We start from the raw sequence: 14975 nt of genomic DNA on the forward strand, positions 1-14975 counted from the left end.
TTCACACTGAGAACCATATGAGAGTCATTCGCTTTCCAGATTCACACTGAGAACCATATGAGAGGCTTTCGCTTTCCAGATTCACACTGAGAACCATATAAGAGGCTTTCGCTTTCCAGATTCACACTGAGAACCATATAAGAGGCTTTCGCTTTCCAGATTCACACTGAGAACCATATAAGAGGCTTTCGCTTTCCAGATTCACACTGAGAACCATATAAGAGGCTTTCGCTTTCCAGATTCACACTGAGAACCATATAAGAGGCTTTCGCTTTCCAGATTCACACTGAGAACCATATAAGAGGCTTTCGCTTTCCAGATTCACACTGAGAACCATATAAGAGGCTTTCGCTTTCCAGATTCACACTGAGAACCATATAAGAGGCTTTCGCTTTCCAGATTCACACTGAGAACCATATAAGAGGCTTTCGCTTTCCAGATTCACACTGAGAACCATATGAGAGGCTTTCGCTTTCCAGATTCACACTGAGAACCATATAAGAGGCTTTCGCTTACCAGATGGTTTTACTCTTCTCCCCGCTTTGCCACTTCCACGGAAGGACACTACACGGTTGTATAGAGACTGGTATTTTCAAGTACCTTCATTCCCTTGGCTGGATAATGGACCTTAGTGTTGAGAAACGAGGAGACAAGAGGTGGTTGCTAGAAAGCGGATGTGTGTGTAGGACGTGGCGGAGTGGGTGGAGGCCACCAGTTCGATGCGTCGTTAAATCAACCACCACTGAGGGGTATTACAGGAGAGAAACACAGTGTCAAGGGAAAACAATAGGCATCAACCCCAAATTAAAGTTAATGACATGGAGTTAAAACAGTGTTTAGCGAGGAGAGGGAGGCGACAGCTGTCGCATCTCGCGTTTAACGGCGAACAGTAAACAAGACGTCATGGTTTTGGGCGTTTACGGGCTGCTGGGGGGGGTTAACGTTGAAGGGTCAAGAGCTCCTGAGAGAAGATCCCCCCCACAAAAAAACTTGCTAGCTTCTACTTTGCATAAAGGGCGATGCAAGTATATAATATGAATTAATGCAATTACCCCTCATTACAGATTATAAAACCTTTAACCCACAACATGTGTTACTTTCATTTGATTTTACATTGGGGGACAAAAGAATATCAAACTGATTCATCAGGAGTCCACACTTATGGTATAACATTACCCATTCTATCTATAACATTACCCATTCTATGTATAACATTACCCAACATTACCCATTCTATGTATAATATTACCCATTCTATGTATAACATCACCCATTCTATGTATAACATTACTCATTCTATGTATAACATTACCCATTCTATGTATACCATTACCAATTATACGTATAACATTACCAATTATACGTATACCATTACCCATTCTATGTATAACATTACCCATTCTATGTATAACATTACCCATTCTATGTATAACATTACCCATTCTATGTATAACATTACCCATTCTATGTATACCATTACCCATTCTATGTATAACCTTACCCATTCTATGTATAACATTACCCATTCTATGTATGACATTACCCATTCTATGTATGACATTACCCATTCTATGTATGACATTACCCATTCTATGTATAACATTACCCATTCTATGTATAACATTACCCAAGCTGAGACGAGACAGAATTAGAAAGACCTGTGAGCAGAGAGCAGAGAGCAGAGAGCAGAGAGCAGGCCCAGACAGAAGTAGAGAGACCTGTGAGCAGAGAGCAGATAGCTGAGACCAGACAGAAGTGGAAAGACCTGTGAGCAGAGAGCAGAGAGCAGAGAGCAGGCCCAGCCAGAAGTAGAGGGACCTGTGAGCAGAGAGCAGGCCCAGACAGAAGTAGAGAGACCTGTGAGCAGAGAGCAGGCCCAGACAGAAGTAGAGAGACCTGTGAGCAGAGAGCAGATAGCTGAGACCAGACAGAAGTGGAAAGACCTGTGAGCAGAGAGCAGAGAGTTGAGACCAGACAGAATTAGAGAGACCTGCGAGCAGAGAGCAGAGAGCAGAGAGCAGGCCCAGACAGAAGTAGAGAGACCTGTGAGCAGAGAGCAGATAGCTGAGACCAGACAGAAGTGGAAAGACCTGTGAGCAGAGAGCAGAGAGTTGAGACCAGACAGAATTAGAGAGACCTGCGAGCAGAGAGCAGAGAGCAGAGAGCAGGCCCAGACAGAAGTAGAGAGACCTGTGAGCAGAGAGCAGATAGCTGAGACCAGACAGAAGTGGAAAGACCTGTGAGCAGAGAGCAGAGAGTTGAGACCATACAGAAGTAGAGAGACCTGTGAGCAGAGAGCAGAGAGCATAGAGCAGAGAGCAGAGAGCAGGCCCAGACAGAAGTAAAGAGACCTGTGAGCAGAGAGCAGAGAGCTGAGACCAGACAGAAGTAGAGAGACCTGTGAGCAGAGAGCAGGCCCAGACAGAAGCAGAGAGACAAGAGACCAGAGAGCAGAGACAATAGAGCTGAGACCAGACAGAAGTAGAGAGACTAGAGACGAGAGCAGAGAGCTGAGACCAGACAGAAGTAGAGACTAGAGATGAGAGCAGAGAGCAGAGACCAGAGACCAGAGACCAGAGAGCTGAGAGCAGACAGCAGAGACCAGAGAGCAGAGAGCAGGGAGCAGGGAGCAGGGAGCAGAGAGCAGAGAGCAGAGAGCAGAGAGCAGGGAGCAGAGAGCAGGGAGCAGAGAGCAGGGAGCAGAGAGCAGAGACCAGAGAGCAGGGAGCAGGGAGCAGAGAGCAGAGACCAGAGAGCAGAGACCAGAGAGCAGAGACCAGAGAGCAGAGACCAGAGAGCAGGGAGCAGGGAGCAGAGAGCAGGGAGCAGAGACCAGAGAGCAGAGAGCAGGGAGCAGAGAGCAGGGAGCAGAGAGCAGAGAGCAGGGAGCAGAGAGCAGGGAGCAGAGAGCAGGGAGCAGAGAGCAGAGACCAGAGAGCAGAGACCAGAGAGCAGGGAGCAGAGAGCAGGGAGCAGAGAGCAGGGAGCAGAGAGCAGGGAGCAGGGAGCAGAGAGCAGAGAGCAGGGAGTAGGGAGCAGAGAGCAGAGAGCAGAGAGCAGGGAGCAGAGAGCAGAGACCAGAGAGCAGGGAGCAGAGAGCAGGGAGCAGAGAGCAGGGAGCAGGGAGCAGAGAGCAGGGAGGAGGGAGCAGAGACCAGAGAGCAGAGAGCAGAGAGCAGAGAGCAGACAGAAGTAGAGTATGGTTCAAAATAAAGTGCTGGTAATAGATTTTCCCGTCGTCAGGCTGTCCCTAACCATGAACATTCATTAAGGTGACTCAGCTGCTCGTAAACAGTTATTAAGGGCTTTTCTCAGGCTCAAACTCTTCCAGAGGCTTACAGAGTCGGAGGACTGTACCATGAAGGAGTGGCAGCTGGACAACTTTCCATCCGTTAAGGCATAACGTTGGTTGATTGACACACAATTGAACTCTTATGCTTTTGACTTTGATCCTTCGTTCCCTGGCCAACACTCAATAGTTTGTATCTATGCGGTATGAGCCGTACAGTGTGAACCTACATTATGTGCAAAGGTCCCGATAGCGCATGAAGCCAGAACTATTTGAATTGGAAGCGTGTCATATTGCTAAATGGGGCTGAATGGCACCAACAAAAAAAATGCAAAGGATTATGGTCAATGTAGTCGTTTTCATCCTGTCTGAGAGAGTCAACCGGAGCCTCCTCGTAGTCTGCCGGCTCGTGATTGGTCTGTGTCAGCACGTGGTCCTATGTGACGACAAAGGTAGTAGTCAGAATGGAACACTATTTAATTAAATATCTAGTAGTCAGAATGGATCACTATTTAATTAAATACGTTGTAGTTAAACCTGTAAAATAATTCAATGTGGGCGATCAAACTTTTAGAGCCAAAAAGTGCCACACCCCCAAAATATTGGCAGTTGGGCGATGGTAATTTAAATAGCCGTTCTAGGCCAGGGCTTTTGGCACCGCTAGAAGCAGAGCTTGTGACTTCACGCTCCAAACCAGACACAGGGGGCCTGGGTGAACATGCATGATGTGCCGTACAGGGTGAAGTAGGTGCCATAACCTGCAGTATGAGACGTACAGGGTGAACCTGCAGTATGAGTCGTACAGGGTGAACCTGCAGTATGAGTCGTACAGGGTGAACCTGCAGTATGAGTCGTACCGGGTGAACCTGCAGTATGAGTCGTACCGGGTGAACCTGCAGTATGAGACGTACAGGGTGAACCTGCAGTATGAGTCGTACAGGGTGAACCTGCATAATGAGACGTACCGGGTGAACCTGCAGTATGAGTCGTACAGGGTGAACCTGCAGTATGAGTCGTACAGGGTGAACCTGCATTGTAAGTCATACCGAGTGAACCTGCATTATGAGACGTACAGGGTGAACCTGCAGTATGAGTCGTACCGGGTGAACCTGCAGTATGAGACGTACCGGGTGAACCTGCAGTATGAGACGTACCGGGTGAACCTGCAGTATGAGTCGTACCGGGTGAACCTGCAGTATGAGACGTACCGGGTGAACCTGCAGTATGAGTCGTACCGGGTGAACCTGCAGTATGAGACGTACCGGGTGAACCTGCAGTATGAGTCGTACCGGGTGAACCTGCAGTATGAGTCGTACCGGGTGAACCTGCAGTATGAGATGTACAGGGTGAACCTGCATTGTAAGTCATACCGAGTGAACCTGCATTATGAGACGTACCGGGTGAACCTGCAGTATGAGTCGTACAGGGTGAACCTGCAGTATGAGACGTACCGGGTGAACCTGCATTGTAAGTCATACCGAGTGAACCTGCATTATGAGACGTACAGGGTGAACCTGCAGTATGAGTCGTACCGGGTGAACCTGCAGTATGAGACGTACCGGGTGAACCTGCAGTATGAGTCGTACAGGGTGAACCTGCAGTATGAGACGTACCGGGTGAACCTGCAGTATGAGTCGTACAGGGTGAACCTGCATTGTAAGTCATACCGAGTGAACCTGCATTATGAGACGTACAGGGTGAACCTGCAGTATGAGTCGTACAGGGTGAACCTGCAGTATGAGTCGTACCGGGTGAACCTGCAGTATGAGTCGTACAGGGTGAACCTGCAGTATGAGACGTACCGGGTGAACCTGCAGTATGAGTCGTACCGGGTGAACCTGCAGTATGAGTCGTACCGGGTGAACCTGCATTGTAAGTCATACCGAGTGAACCTGCAGTATGAGACGTACAGGGTGAACCTGCAGTATGAGTCGTACAGGGTGAACCTGCAGTATGAGCCGTACAGGGTGAACCTGCAGTATGAGTCGTACCGGGTGAACCTGCAGTATGAGCCGTACAGGGTGAACCTGCAGTATGAGACGTACAGGGTGAACCTGCAGTATGAGACGTACAGGGTGAACCTGCAGTATGAGACGTACAGGGTGAACCTGCAGTATGAGTCGTACAGGGTGAACCTGCAGTATGAGACGTACCGGGTGAACCTGCAGTATGAGTCGTACCGGGTGAACCTGCAGTATGAGACGTACCGGGTGAACCTGCAGTATGAGTCGTACCGGGTGAACCTGCAGTATGAGACGTACCGGGTGAACCTGCAGTATGAGTCGTACCGGGTGAACCTGCAGTATGAGTCGTACCGGGTGAACCTGCAGTATGAGATGTACAGGGTGAACCTGCATTGTAAGTCATACCGAGTGAACCTGCATTATGAGACGTACCGGGTGAACCTGCAGTATGAGTCGTACAGGGTGAACCTGCAGTATGAGTCGTACAGGGTGAACCTGCAGTATGAGTCGTACCGGGTGAACCTGCAGTATGAGTCGTACCGGGTGAACCTGCAGTATGAGACGTACAGGGTGAACCTGCAGTATGAGTCGTACAGGGTGAACCTGCATAATGAGACGTACCGGGTGAACCTGCAGTATGAGTCGTACAGGGTGAACCTGCAGTATGAGTCGTACAGGGTGAACCTGCATTGTAAGTCATACGGAGTGAACCTGCATTATGAGACGTACAGGGTGAACCTGCAGTATGAGTCGTACAGGGTGAACCTGCAGTATGAGTCGTACAGGGTGAACCTGCATTGTAAGTCATACCGAGTGAACCTGCATTATGAGACGTACAGGGTGAACCTGCAGTATGAGTCGTACCGGGTGAACCTGCAGTATGAGACGTACCGGGTGAACCTGCAGTATGAGACGTACCGGGTGAACCTGCAGTATGAGTCGTACCGGGTGAACCTGCAGTATGAGTCGTACCGGGTGAACCTGCAGTATGAGTCGTACCGGGTGAACCTGCAGTATGAGACGTACAGGGTGAACCTGCAGTATGAGTCGTACAGGGTGAACCTGCATAATGAGACGTACCGGGTGAACCTGCAGTATGAGTCGTACAGGGTGAACCTGCAGTATGAGTCGTACAGGGTGAACCTGCATTGTAAGTCATACGGAGTGAACCTGCATTATGAGACGTACAGGGTGAACCTGCAGTATGAGTCGTACAGGGTGAACCTGCAGTATGAGTCGTACAGGGTGAACCTGCATTGTAAGTCATACCGAGTGAACCTGCATTATGAGACGTACAGGGTGAACCTGCAGTATGAGTCGTACCGGGTGAACCTGCAGTATGAGACGTACCGGGTGAACCTGCAGTATGAGACGTACCGGGTGAACCTGCAGTATGAGTCGTACCGGGTGAACCTGCAGTATGAGACGTACCGGGTGAACCTGCAGTATGAGTCGTACCGGGTGAACCTGCAGTATGAGACGTACCGGGTGAACCTGCAGTATGAGTCGTACCGGGTGAACCTGCAGTATGAGTCGTACCGGGTGAACCTGCATAATGAGATGTACAGGGTGAACCTGCAGTATGAGATGTACAGGGTGAACCTGCATTGTAAGTCATACCGAGTGAACCTGCATTATGAGACGTACCGGGTGAACCTGCAGTATGAGTCGTACAGGGTGAACCTGCAGTATGAGACGTACCGGGTGAACCTGCATTGTAAGTCATACCGAGTGAACCTGCATTATGAGACGTACAGGGTGAACCTGCAGTATGAGTCGTACCGGGTGAACCTGCAGTATGAGACGTACCGGGTGAACCTGCAGTATGAGTCGTACAGGGTGAACCTGCATTGTAAGTCATACCGAGTGAACCTGCATTATGAGACGTACAGGGTGAACCTGCAGTATGAGTCGTACAGGGTGAACCTGCAGTATGAGTCGTACCGGGTGAACCTGCAGTATGAGTCGTACAGGGTGAACCTGCAGTATGAGACGTACCGGGTGAACCTGCAGTATGAGTCGTACCGGGTGAACCTGCAGTATGAGTCGTACCGGGTGAACCTGCATTGTAAGTCATACCGAGTGAACCTGCAGTATGAGACGTACAGGGTGAACCTGCAGTATGAGTCGTACAGGGTGAACCTGCAGTATGAGCCGTACAGGGTGAACCTGCAGTATGAGTCGTACCGGGTGAACCTGCAGTATGAGCCGTACAGGGTGAACCTGCAGTATGAGACGTACAGGGTGAACCTGCAGTATGAGACGTACAGGGTGAACCTGCAGTATGAGACGTACAGGGTGAACCTGCAGTATGAGTCGTACAGGGTGAACCTGCAGTATGAGACGTACAGGGTGAACCTGCATAATGAGACGTACCGGGTGAACCTGCAGTATGAGACGTACAGGGTGAACCTGCATAATGAGACGTACCGGGTGAACCTGCAGTATGAGTCGTACCGGGTGAACCTGCATAATGAGACGTACCGGATGAACCTGCAGTATGAGTCGTACAGGGTGAACCTGCATAATGAGACGTACCGGGTGAACCTGCAGTATGAGTCGTACAGGGTGAACCTGCATTGTGAGTTGTACAGGGTGAACCTGCTTTGTGAGTCATACCAGGTGAACCTGCAGTATGAGACGTACAGGGTGAACCTGCAGTATGAGTCGTACAGGGTGAACCTGCAGTATGAGACGTACAGGGTGAACCTGCAGTATGAGACGTACAGGGTGAACCTGCAGTATGAGACGTACAGGGTGAACCTGCAGTATGAGTCGTACAGGGTGAACCTGCAGTATGAGTCGTACAGGGTGAACCTGCATAATGAGACGTACCGGGTGAACCTGCAGTATGAGCCGTACAGGGTGAACCTGCATAATGAGACGTACCGGGTGAACCTGCAGTATGAGCCGTACAGGGTGAACCTGCAGTATGAGACGTACAGGGTGAACCTGCAGTATGAGTCGTACCGGGTGAACCTGCAGTATGAGCCGTACAGGGTGAACCTGCAGTATGAGACGTACAGGGTGAACCTGCATTGTGAGTCGTACCGGGTGAACCTGCAGTATGAGTCGTACAGGGTGAACCTGCAGTATGAGACGTACAGGGTGAACCTGCATTGTGAGCTGTACTGGGTGGGAGTGACGCAACAAATATAAATTAAGTGTAACAGTTGCTTAACACTATGCTGAAGCTTAAACTCTATTGGACCAGTTTGGTTCTCTACTGGACCAATAGGGAGAAATGAAAACCGCACAACTGAATCGTTTAGGAAAAGGATCCCGGCTTTTATTTGGAAAATACAAATTCTTACAAAGAAATGATCACCTTGAGTAAATATTGATCTGTGAAATTTGTACAATACATCAATACATCTACAGAGCAATAGACTTAGATATCAGCCTTAAATCCCCCCCCCCATATAGTTTACTAGGGTGAAGACAAATCTATTTTTATCTGAGGGTCTCTCAGATTTCAATGTTCAAAGTTCAATAGCAATACAATAAACATGAATCCACAGAAAAACACAAAACCAATTCACAAATACTGACTTATAAAACGCTATAACATAAAAATCCAATGTGAGTGACTGTGTCTATCAATTAACACTGTAAGGTGCTTAAAATGTGGCGTGTTCTTATGACACATTGAAATGTATGATGCAATGATATGTTGCCACAAATAATCCTACCACACAGTAGTAAGGCAGAGCAAATTCAGTGTCCTCTTAAGGAAAATAAATCTTTGCATGCAAATCTTCTTATCGATGTCCTGGGTTCGGGTGGGCTCGCCATCCTTGGTGGAACTGAATCCATGCTCAAAAAACCCTGACATGTTTTACAAACAGGATCACACAATATACAGCTCTGGAAAAAATGTATAGACCTCTGCAAAATAATCCGTTTCTCTGGTTTTACTATTTATAGGTATGTGTTTGGGTAAAATTGACATTTTTTGTTTTATTTTATAAACCTGACAGCATTTCTCCCATATTCCAAATAAATATATTGTCATTTAGATCATTTATTTGCAGAAAATGACAACTGGTCAAAATAACAAAAAAAGATGTGTCAGACCTCAGATAATCAAATCAAATCAAAGTTTATTTGTCACATGCGACGAATACAACAGGTGTAGGTAGACCTTACAGTGAAATGCTTACTAACCAATGGTGCGAGAAAAAAAAAATATATATTTTTTTTAAGTATGTGTGTGTGTGTGTGTGTGTGTGTGTGTGTAGGTAAGTAAAGAAATAAAACAACAGTAAAAAGACATTTGAAAAAAGAGTAGCAAGGCTATACACAGACACCGGTTTGTCAGGCTTATTGAGGTAGTATGTACATGTAGGTATCGTTAAAGTGACTATGCATATATGATGAACAGAGAGTAGCAGAAGCGTAAAAAGAGGGGTTGGCGGGTGGAGGGACACAATGCAGATAGCCCGGTTAGCCAATGTGCTGGAGCACAAAAAATTCTAAGAGCTCGGGCTTTGTTTGATGGCTTGTGACCCTCCATCTTCCTCTTGATCACATTCCAGAGGTTTTCAATGTTGTTCAGGTCTGGAGATTGGACTGGTCATGACAGGGTCTTGATCTGGTGGTCCTCCATCCACACCTTGATTGACCTGGCTGTGTGGCATGGAGCATTGTCCTGCTGGAAAAACCAATCCTCAGAGTTGGGGAACATTGTCAGAGCAGAAGGAAGCAAGTTTTCTTCCAGGACAACCTTGTACGTAGCTTGATTCATGCGTCCTTCACAAAGACAAATCTGTCTGATTCCAGCCTTGCTGAAGCACCCCCAGATCCTGGATGGTCACAAGCCATCAAACAAAGCTGCTTGAATTTTTGCACCAGGAGTGGTATAAAGTCACCCAACATCAATGTGAAAGTCTGGGTGGAGAGCATGCCAAGACACATAAAAACTGTGATTGAAAATCAGGGTTATTCCACCCAATATCGATTTCTGAACTCTTCCTATAAAACATTAGTATTGTGTTGTTTAAAAAATAATATTAATTTATTTTATTTGAGGTCTGACAACACTGCATATTTTTTGTTATTTTGATCAGTTGTCATTTTCTGCAAATAAAAGCTCTAAATAATAATATATTTATTTGGAATTTGGGAGAAATGTTGTCAGTAGTTTATAGAATAAATCTAAAATGTTAATTTTACCCAAAACACATACAGTTGAAGTCAGAACTCAGCCAAATACATTTAAACTCAGTTTTTCACAATTCCTAACATTTAATCCTAGTAAAAATGCATTGTCTTAGGTCAGTTAGGATCACCACTTCATTTTAAGAATGTGAAATGTCAGATTAGTAGTAGAGAGAATTATTTATTTCAGCTTTTATTTCTTTCATCACATTCCCAGTGGGTCAGAAGTTACTACACTCAATTAGTATTTGGTAGCGTTGCCTTCAAATTGTTAAATTTGGGTCAAACGTTTCGGGTAGCCTTCCACAAGCTTCCCACAATAAGTTGGGTGAATTTTGGCCAATTCCTCCTGACAGAGCTGGTGTAACTGAGTCAGGTTTGTAGGCCTCCTTGCTCACACACGCTTTTTCAGTTCTGCCCACACATTATCTATTGGATTGAGATCAGGGCTTTGTGATGGCCACTCCAATACCTTGACTTCGTTGTCCTTAAGCCATTTTGACACAATTTTTGAAGTATGCTTGGGGCCATTGTCCATTTGGAAGACCCATTTGTGACCAAGCTTTAACTTCCTGACTGATGTCTTGAGATGTTGTTTCAATGTATCCACATAATTTTCCTACCTCATGATGCCATCTATTTTGTGAAGTGCACCAGTCCCTTCCTTGCTGAGCGGCCTTTCAGGTTATGTCAATATAGGACTCGTTTTACTGTGGATATAGATACTTTTGTACCTGTTTCCTCCAGCATCTTCACAAGGTCCTTTGCTGTTGTTCTGCGACTGATTTGCAAGTTTTGCACCAAAGTACGTTCATCTCTGAGAGACAGAACGTGTCTCCTTCCTTAGCGGTATGAACGCTGCATGGTCCCATGGTGTTTATGCTTGCGTACTATTGTTTGTACAGATGAGCATGGTACCTTCAGGCATTTGGAAATTGCTCCCAAGGATGAAACAGACTTGTGGAGGTCAAAAAAAAAAATCTGAAGTCTTGGCTGATTTATTTTGATTTTCCCATGATGTCAAGCAAAGAGGCACTGAGTTTGAAGGTAGGCCTTGAAATACATCCACAGGTAACACCTCCAATTGACTCAAATGATGTCAATTAGCCTATCAGAGGCTTCTAAAGCCATGACATAATTTTCTGGAATTTTCCAAGCTGTTTAACTTTTGCCTGCCATATGAGTTCTGTTATACTCACAGACATCATTCAAACAGTTTTAGAAACTTCAGAATGTTTTCTATCCAATACTAATACTAATATGCATATATTAGCAACTGGGACTGAGGAGCAGGCAGTTTACTATGGGCACCTCTGGGCACCTTTCATCCAAGCTACTCAATACTGCCCCTGCAGCCATAAGAAGTTTTTAATGACTCCAACCTAAGTGTATGTAAACTTCCGTCTTCAACTGTACCTATAAATACTAAAACCAGAAAAACTGGTAATTTTGCAGGGGTGTCTTAATTTTTTCCGGAGTTGTATTTATATTTATACCATGACTACCTTTCATATAAACATTAATATAGCTCTTAGCTTTAATCTCTTACAGGAATAAGAAAATAAAACGTAGTCAAAATGCTTTACACTTTAACTATAGCACCAGGCTCACATGAACTAAACTTTAAACTAGCCTGGGGAAATGGAATGCGCTAGTGTTACATCTACCCACCATTTCTTATAAAGTAATCTAAAACATGCATGTGAACCAAAATTGATTATGATACTAGCTAATCACATTTTATAAAAGTATGAAAACTAAAATTGTTCTCCACGAATAATTAGCATGATCTCTAACGTTTGTCATTTCAATTGATCGATAGCTGAGCTAGCCTAAACGCTAACAGCTTGTGCGTATCAAATCAAATCACATTTAATTGGTCACATACACATGGTTAGCAGATGTTATGCTTCTAGGTTCCGACAGTATGCTTGGTTCAGTATGAACACGCAAAAAAATGCTAGCAATAGCTTAGCTAGCCTAATCGCTAGCAGCTCGTTCTCTCAAAACTCACCAAATCATGGCGTCAATCTTTCCCTCAATCCCTTCACAGCGTTCTATTCGTATAGATAAAAGTGAGTGTTCAAATCCAGTTCTTTCTAGTTCAGCGATATACAACTTCTCAAAGATTCAAAACTTCGTTTTTCTTCAATGGAATGGCGTTAGCTCTTCACGTTCCGCTCTAGCTCTTTTTCAGTACGTTGGTGCCGACTGGTGTATAACGTGAGGTTAGGAGAGGGACTAAGAGAATATTGAGTTTTGATTGGCTCAAAATAAACTGCTTGTCATGCAGCTTCTGACAGCTGTTTTGTAATAGCTGTCAATTTAAACATATCAATAGCAATATAGTATAATATGATTGTTAACTGGAATCTCACTAGTAACGATAAGTATACAACATTAGTTGACCTGTGTTACATAAGCACTTCACACCAGTTCACTTCAGAGCAGTTCATTTAATTTCACAGCAGTCCACATCACAGCAGTCCACATCACAGCAGTTCATTTAATTTCACAGCAGTCCACATCACAGCAGTCCACTTCACAGCAGTTCATTTAATTTCACAGCAGTCCACATCACAGCAGTCCACATCACAGCAGTCCACATCACAGCAGTCCACATCACAGCAGTCCACATCACAGCAGTCCACTTCACAGCAGTCCACTTCACAGCAGTCCACTTCACAGCAGTCCACATCACAGCAGTCCACATCACAGCAGTCCACATCACAGCAGTCCACTTCACAGCAGTCCACATAACAGCAGTCCACATCACAGCAGTCCACTTCACAGCAGTCCACTTCACAGCAGTCCACATCACAGCAGTCCACATCACAGCAGTCCACATCACAGCAGTCCACTTCACAGCAGTCCTCTTCACAGCAGTCCACATCACAGCAGTCCACATCACAGCAGTCCACATCACAGCAGTCCACATCACAGCAGTCCACATCACAGCAGTCCACTTCACAGCAGTCCACTTCACAGCAGTCCACTTCACAGCAGTCCACTTCACAGCAGTCCACTTCACAGCAGTCCACTTCACAGCAGTCCACTTCACAGCAGTCCACTTCACAGCAGTCCACTTCACAGCAGTCCACTTCACACCAGTCCACTTCACAGCAGTCCACTTCACAGCAGTCCACTTCACAGCAGTCCACTTCACAGCAGTCCACTTCACAGCAGTCCACTTCACAGCAGTCCACTTCACAGCAGTCCATTTCACAGCAGTCCACTTCACAGCAGTCCACTTCACAGCAGTCCACTTCACAGCAGTCCACTTCACAGCAGTCCACTTCACAGCAGTCCACTTCACAGCAGTCCACTTCACAGCAGTCCACATCACAGCAGTCCACTTCACAGCAGTCCACAGCCTACAAATACAGAACACGCATGTGAGATATCAAGTGCTCAGAGTTTCTAGGCTTGAAATACCTCTCAACCCGAATTTCCTTTACCTGCCATTTGTTTCTCCTATTTCAGTTTTGGATCAGAATACATTATTTTCCACTATAACGGCATGATCTCGCCACAACGACAGTCAACAGCTTGCAACATGTTTTTCTATCCAACAGGCAGGGCTGAAACAAGCTTCATTAAATGACCAGACAAACAACAGGCAGGGCTGAAACAAGCTTCATTAAATGACCAGACAAACAACAGGCAGGGCTGAAACAAGCTTCATTAAATGACCAGACAAACAACAGGCAGGGCTGAAACAAGCTTCATTAAATGACCAGCGAAACAACATGCAGGGCTGAAACAAGCTTCATTAAATGACCAGACAAACAACAGGCAGGGCTGAAACAAGCTTCATTAAATGACCAGACAAACAACAGGCAGGGCTGAAACAAGCTTCACTAAATGACCAGACAAACAACAGGCAGGGCTGAAACAAGCTTCATTAAATGACCAGCCAAACAACAGGCAGGGCTGAAACAAGCTTCACTAAATGACCAGCGAAACAACAGGCAGGGCTGAAACAAGCTTCATTAACTGACCAGCGAAACAACAGGCAGGGCTGAAACAAGCTTCATTAAATGACCAGCCAAACAACAGGCAGAGAAGCCATGATAACAGCTGTGTTTGTTACTAAAGAAGATGTGGGGGTGATGATATGCTCTCGTTATCCTGCATTGGGGCCGTCTCTCGGTGGCACTGACCTCTTACTTTCCCAGTCTCATTTAAGCAAGGCATGCTGGGTAGGCGGTTATGCATCGCTTAATGCCCATCGTCTCTTTTCCAGAGTGGCTCTTACACATTCTCCGACAACCTTGCAGTTTGACCTCCGTCATGACTGGGCAAATTGGAGATCTGTTCTCCCTTTCTCGAAAAAAAGAGAGAGATAAAAAAGAAAAACAAACTCCTCCAGGCGATGTAATATGTATCTCTTAAAGGACGATTAGTCATGATCGTGGGTGTTTGACAACTTACTAAAGGAAACTCAATCACGACTCTTGTAAGAGTACGGAGTTCAGAACTTAGTTGTGTTAAAAGTAAAGAAATGTAAGTATGTGTACAAAACCTATGGAAAGTATCCTCTTGTTATTGTCACGATCGTC

The 14975-nt window shown here is 45.8% G+C and overlaps 1 protein-coding gene across 1 annotated transcript; it reads right to left on the reverse strand.

Moving 5' to 3' along the window:
- Positions 1-12965: 12965 nt before the first annotated feature.
- Positions 12966-14631, reverse strand: LOC139540509 (keratin-associated protein 10-2-like). Its single transcript, XM_071344394.1, has 2 exons — positions 14584-14631; positions 12966-13787 (listed from the first exon to the last, which is right to left on the reverse strand). Exons 1-2 carry the CDS (start codon positions 14629-14631, stop codon positions 12966-12968), a joined length of 870 nt encoding a protein of 289 aa, XP_071200495.1.
- Positions 14632-14975: the final 344 nt, after the last annotated feature.

The sequence above is a fragment of the Salvelinus alpinus genome, chromosome 15 (assembly GCF_045679555.1).
Source record: "Salvelinus alpinus chromosome 15, SLU_Salpinus.1, whole genome shotgun sequence".
Classification (NCBI taxonomy): domain Eukaryota; kingdom Metazoa; phylum Chordata; class Actinopteri; order Salmoniformes; family Salmonidae; genus Salvelinus; species Salvelinus alpinus.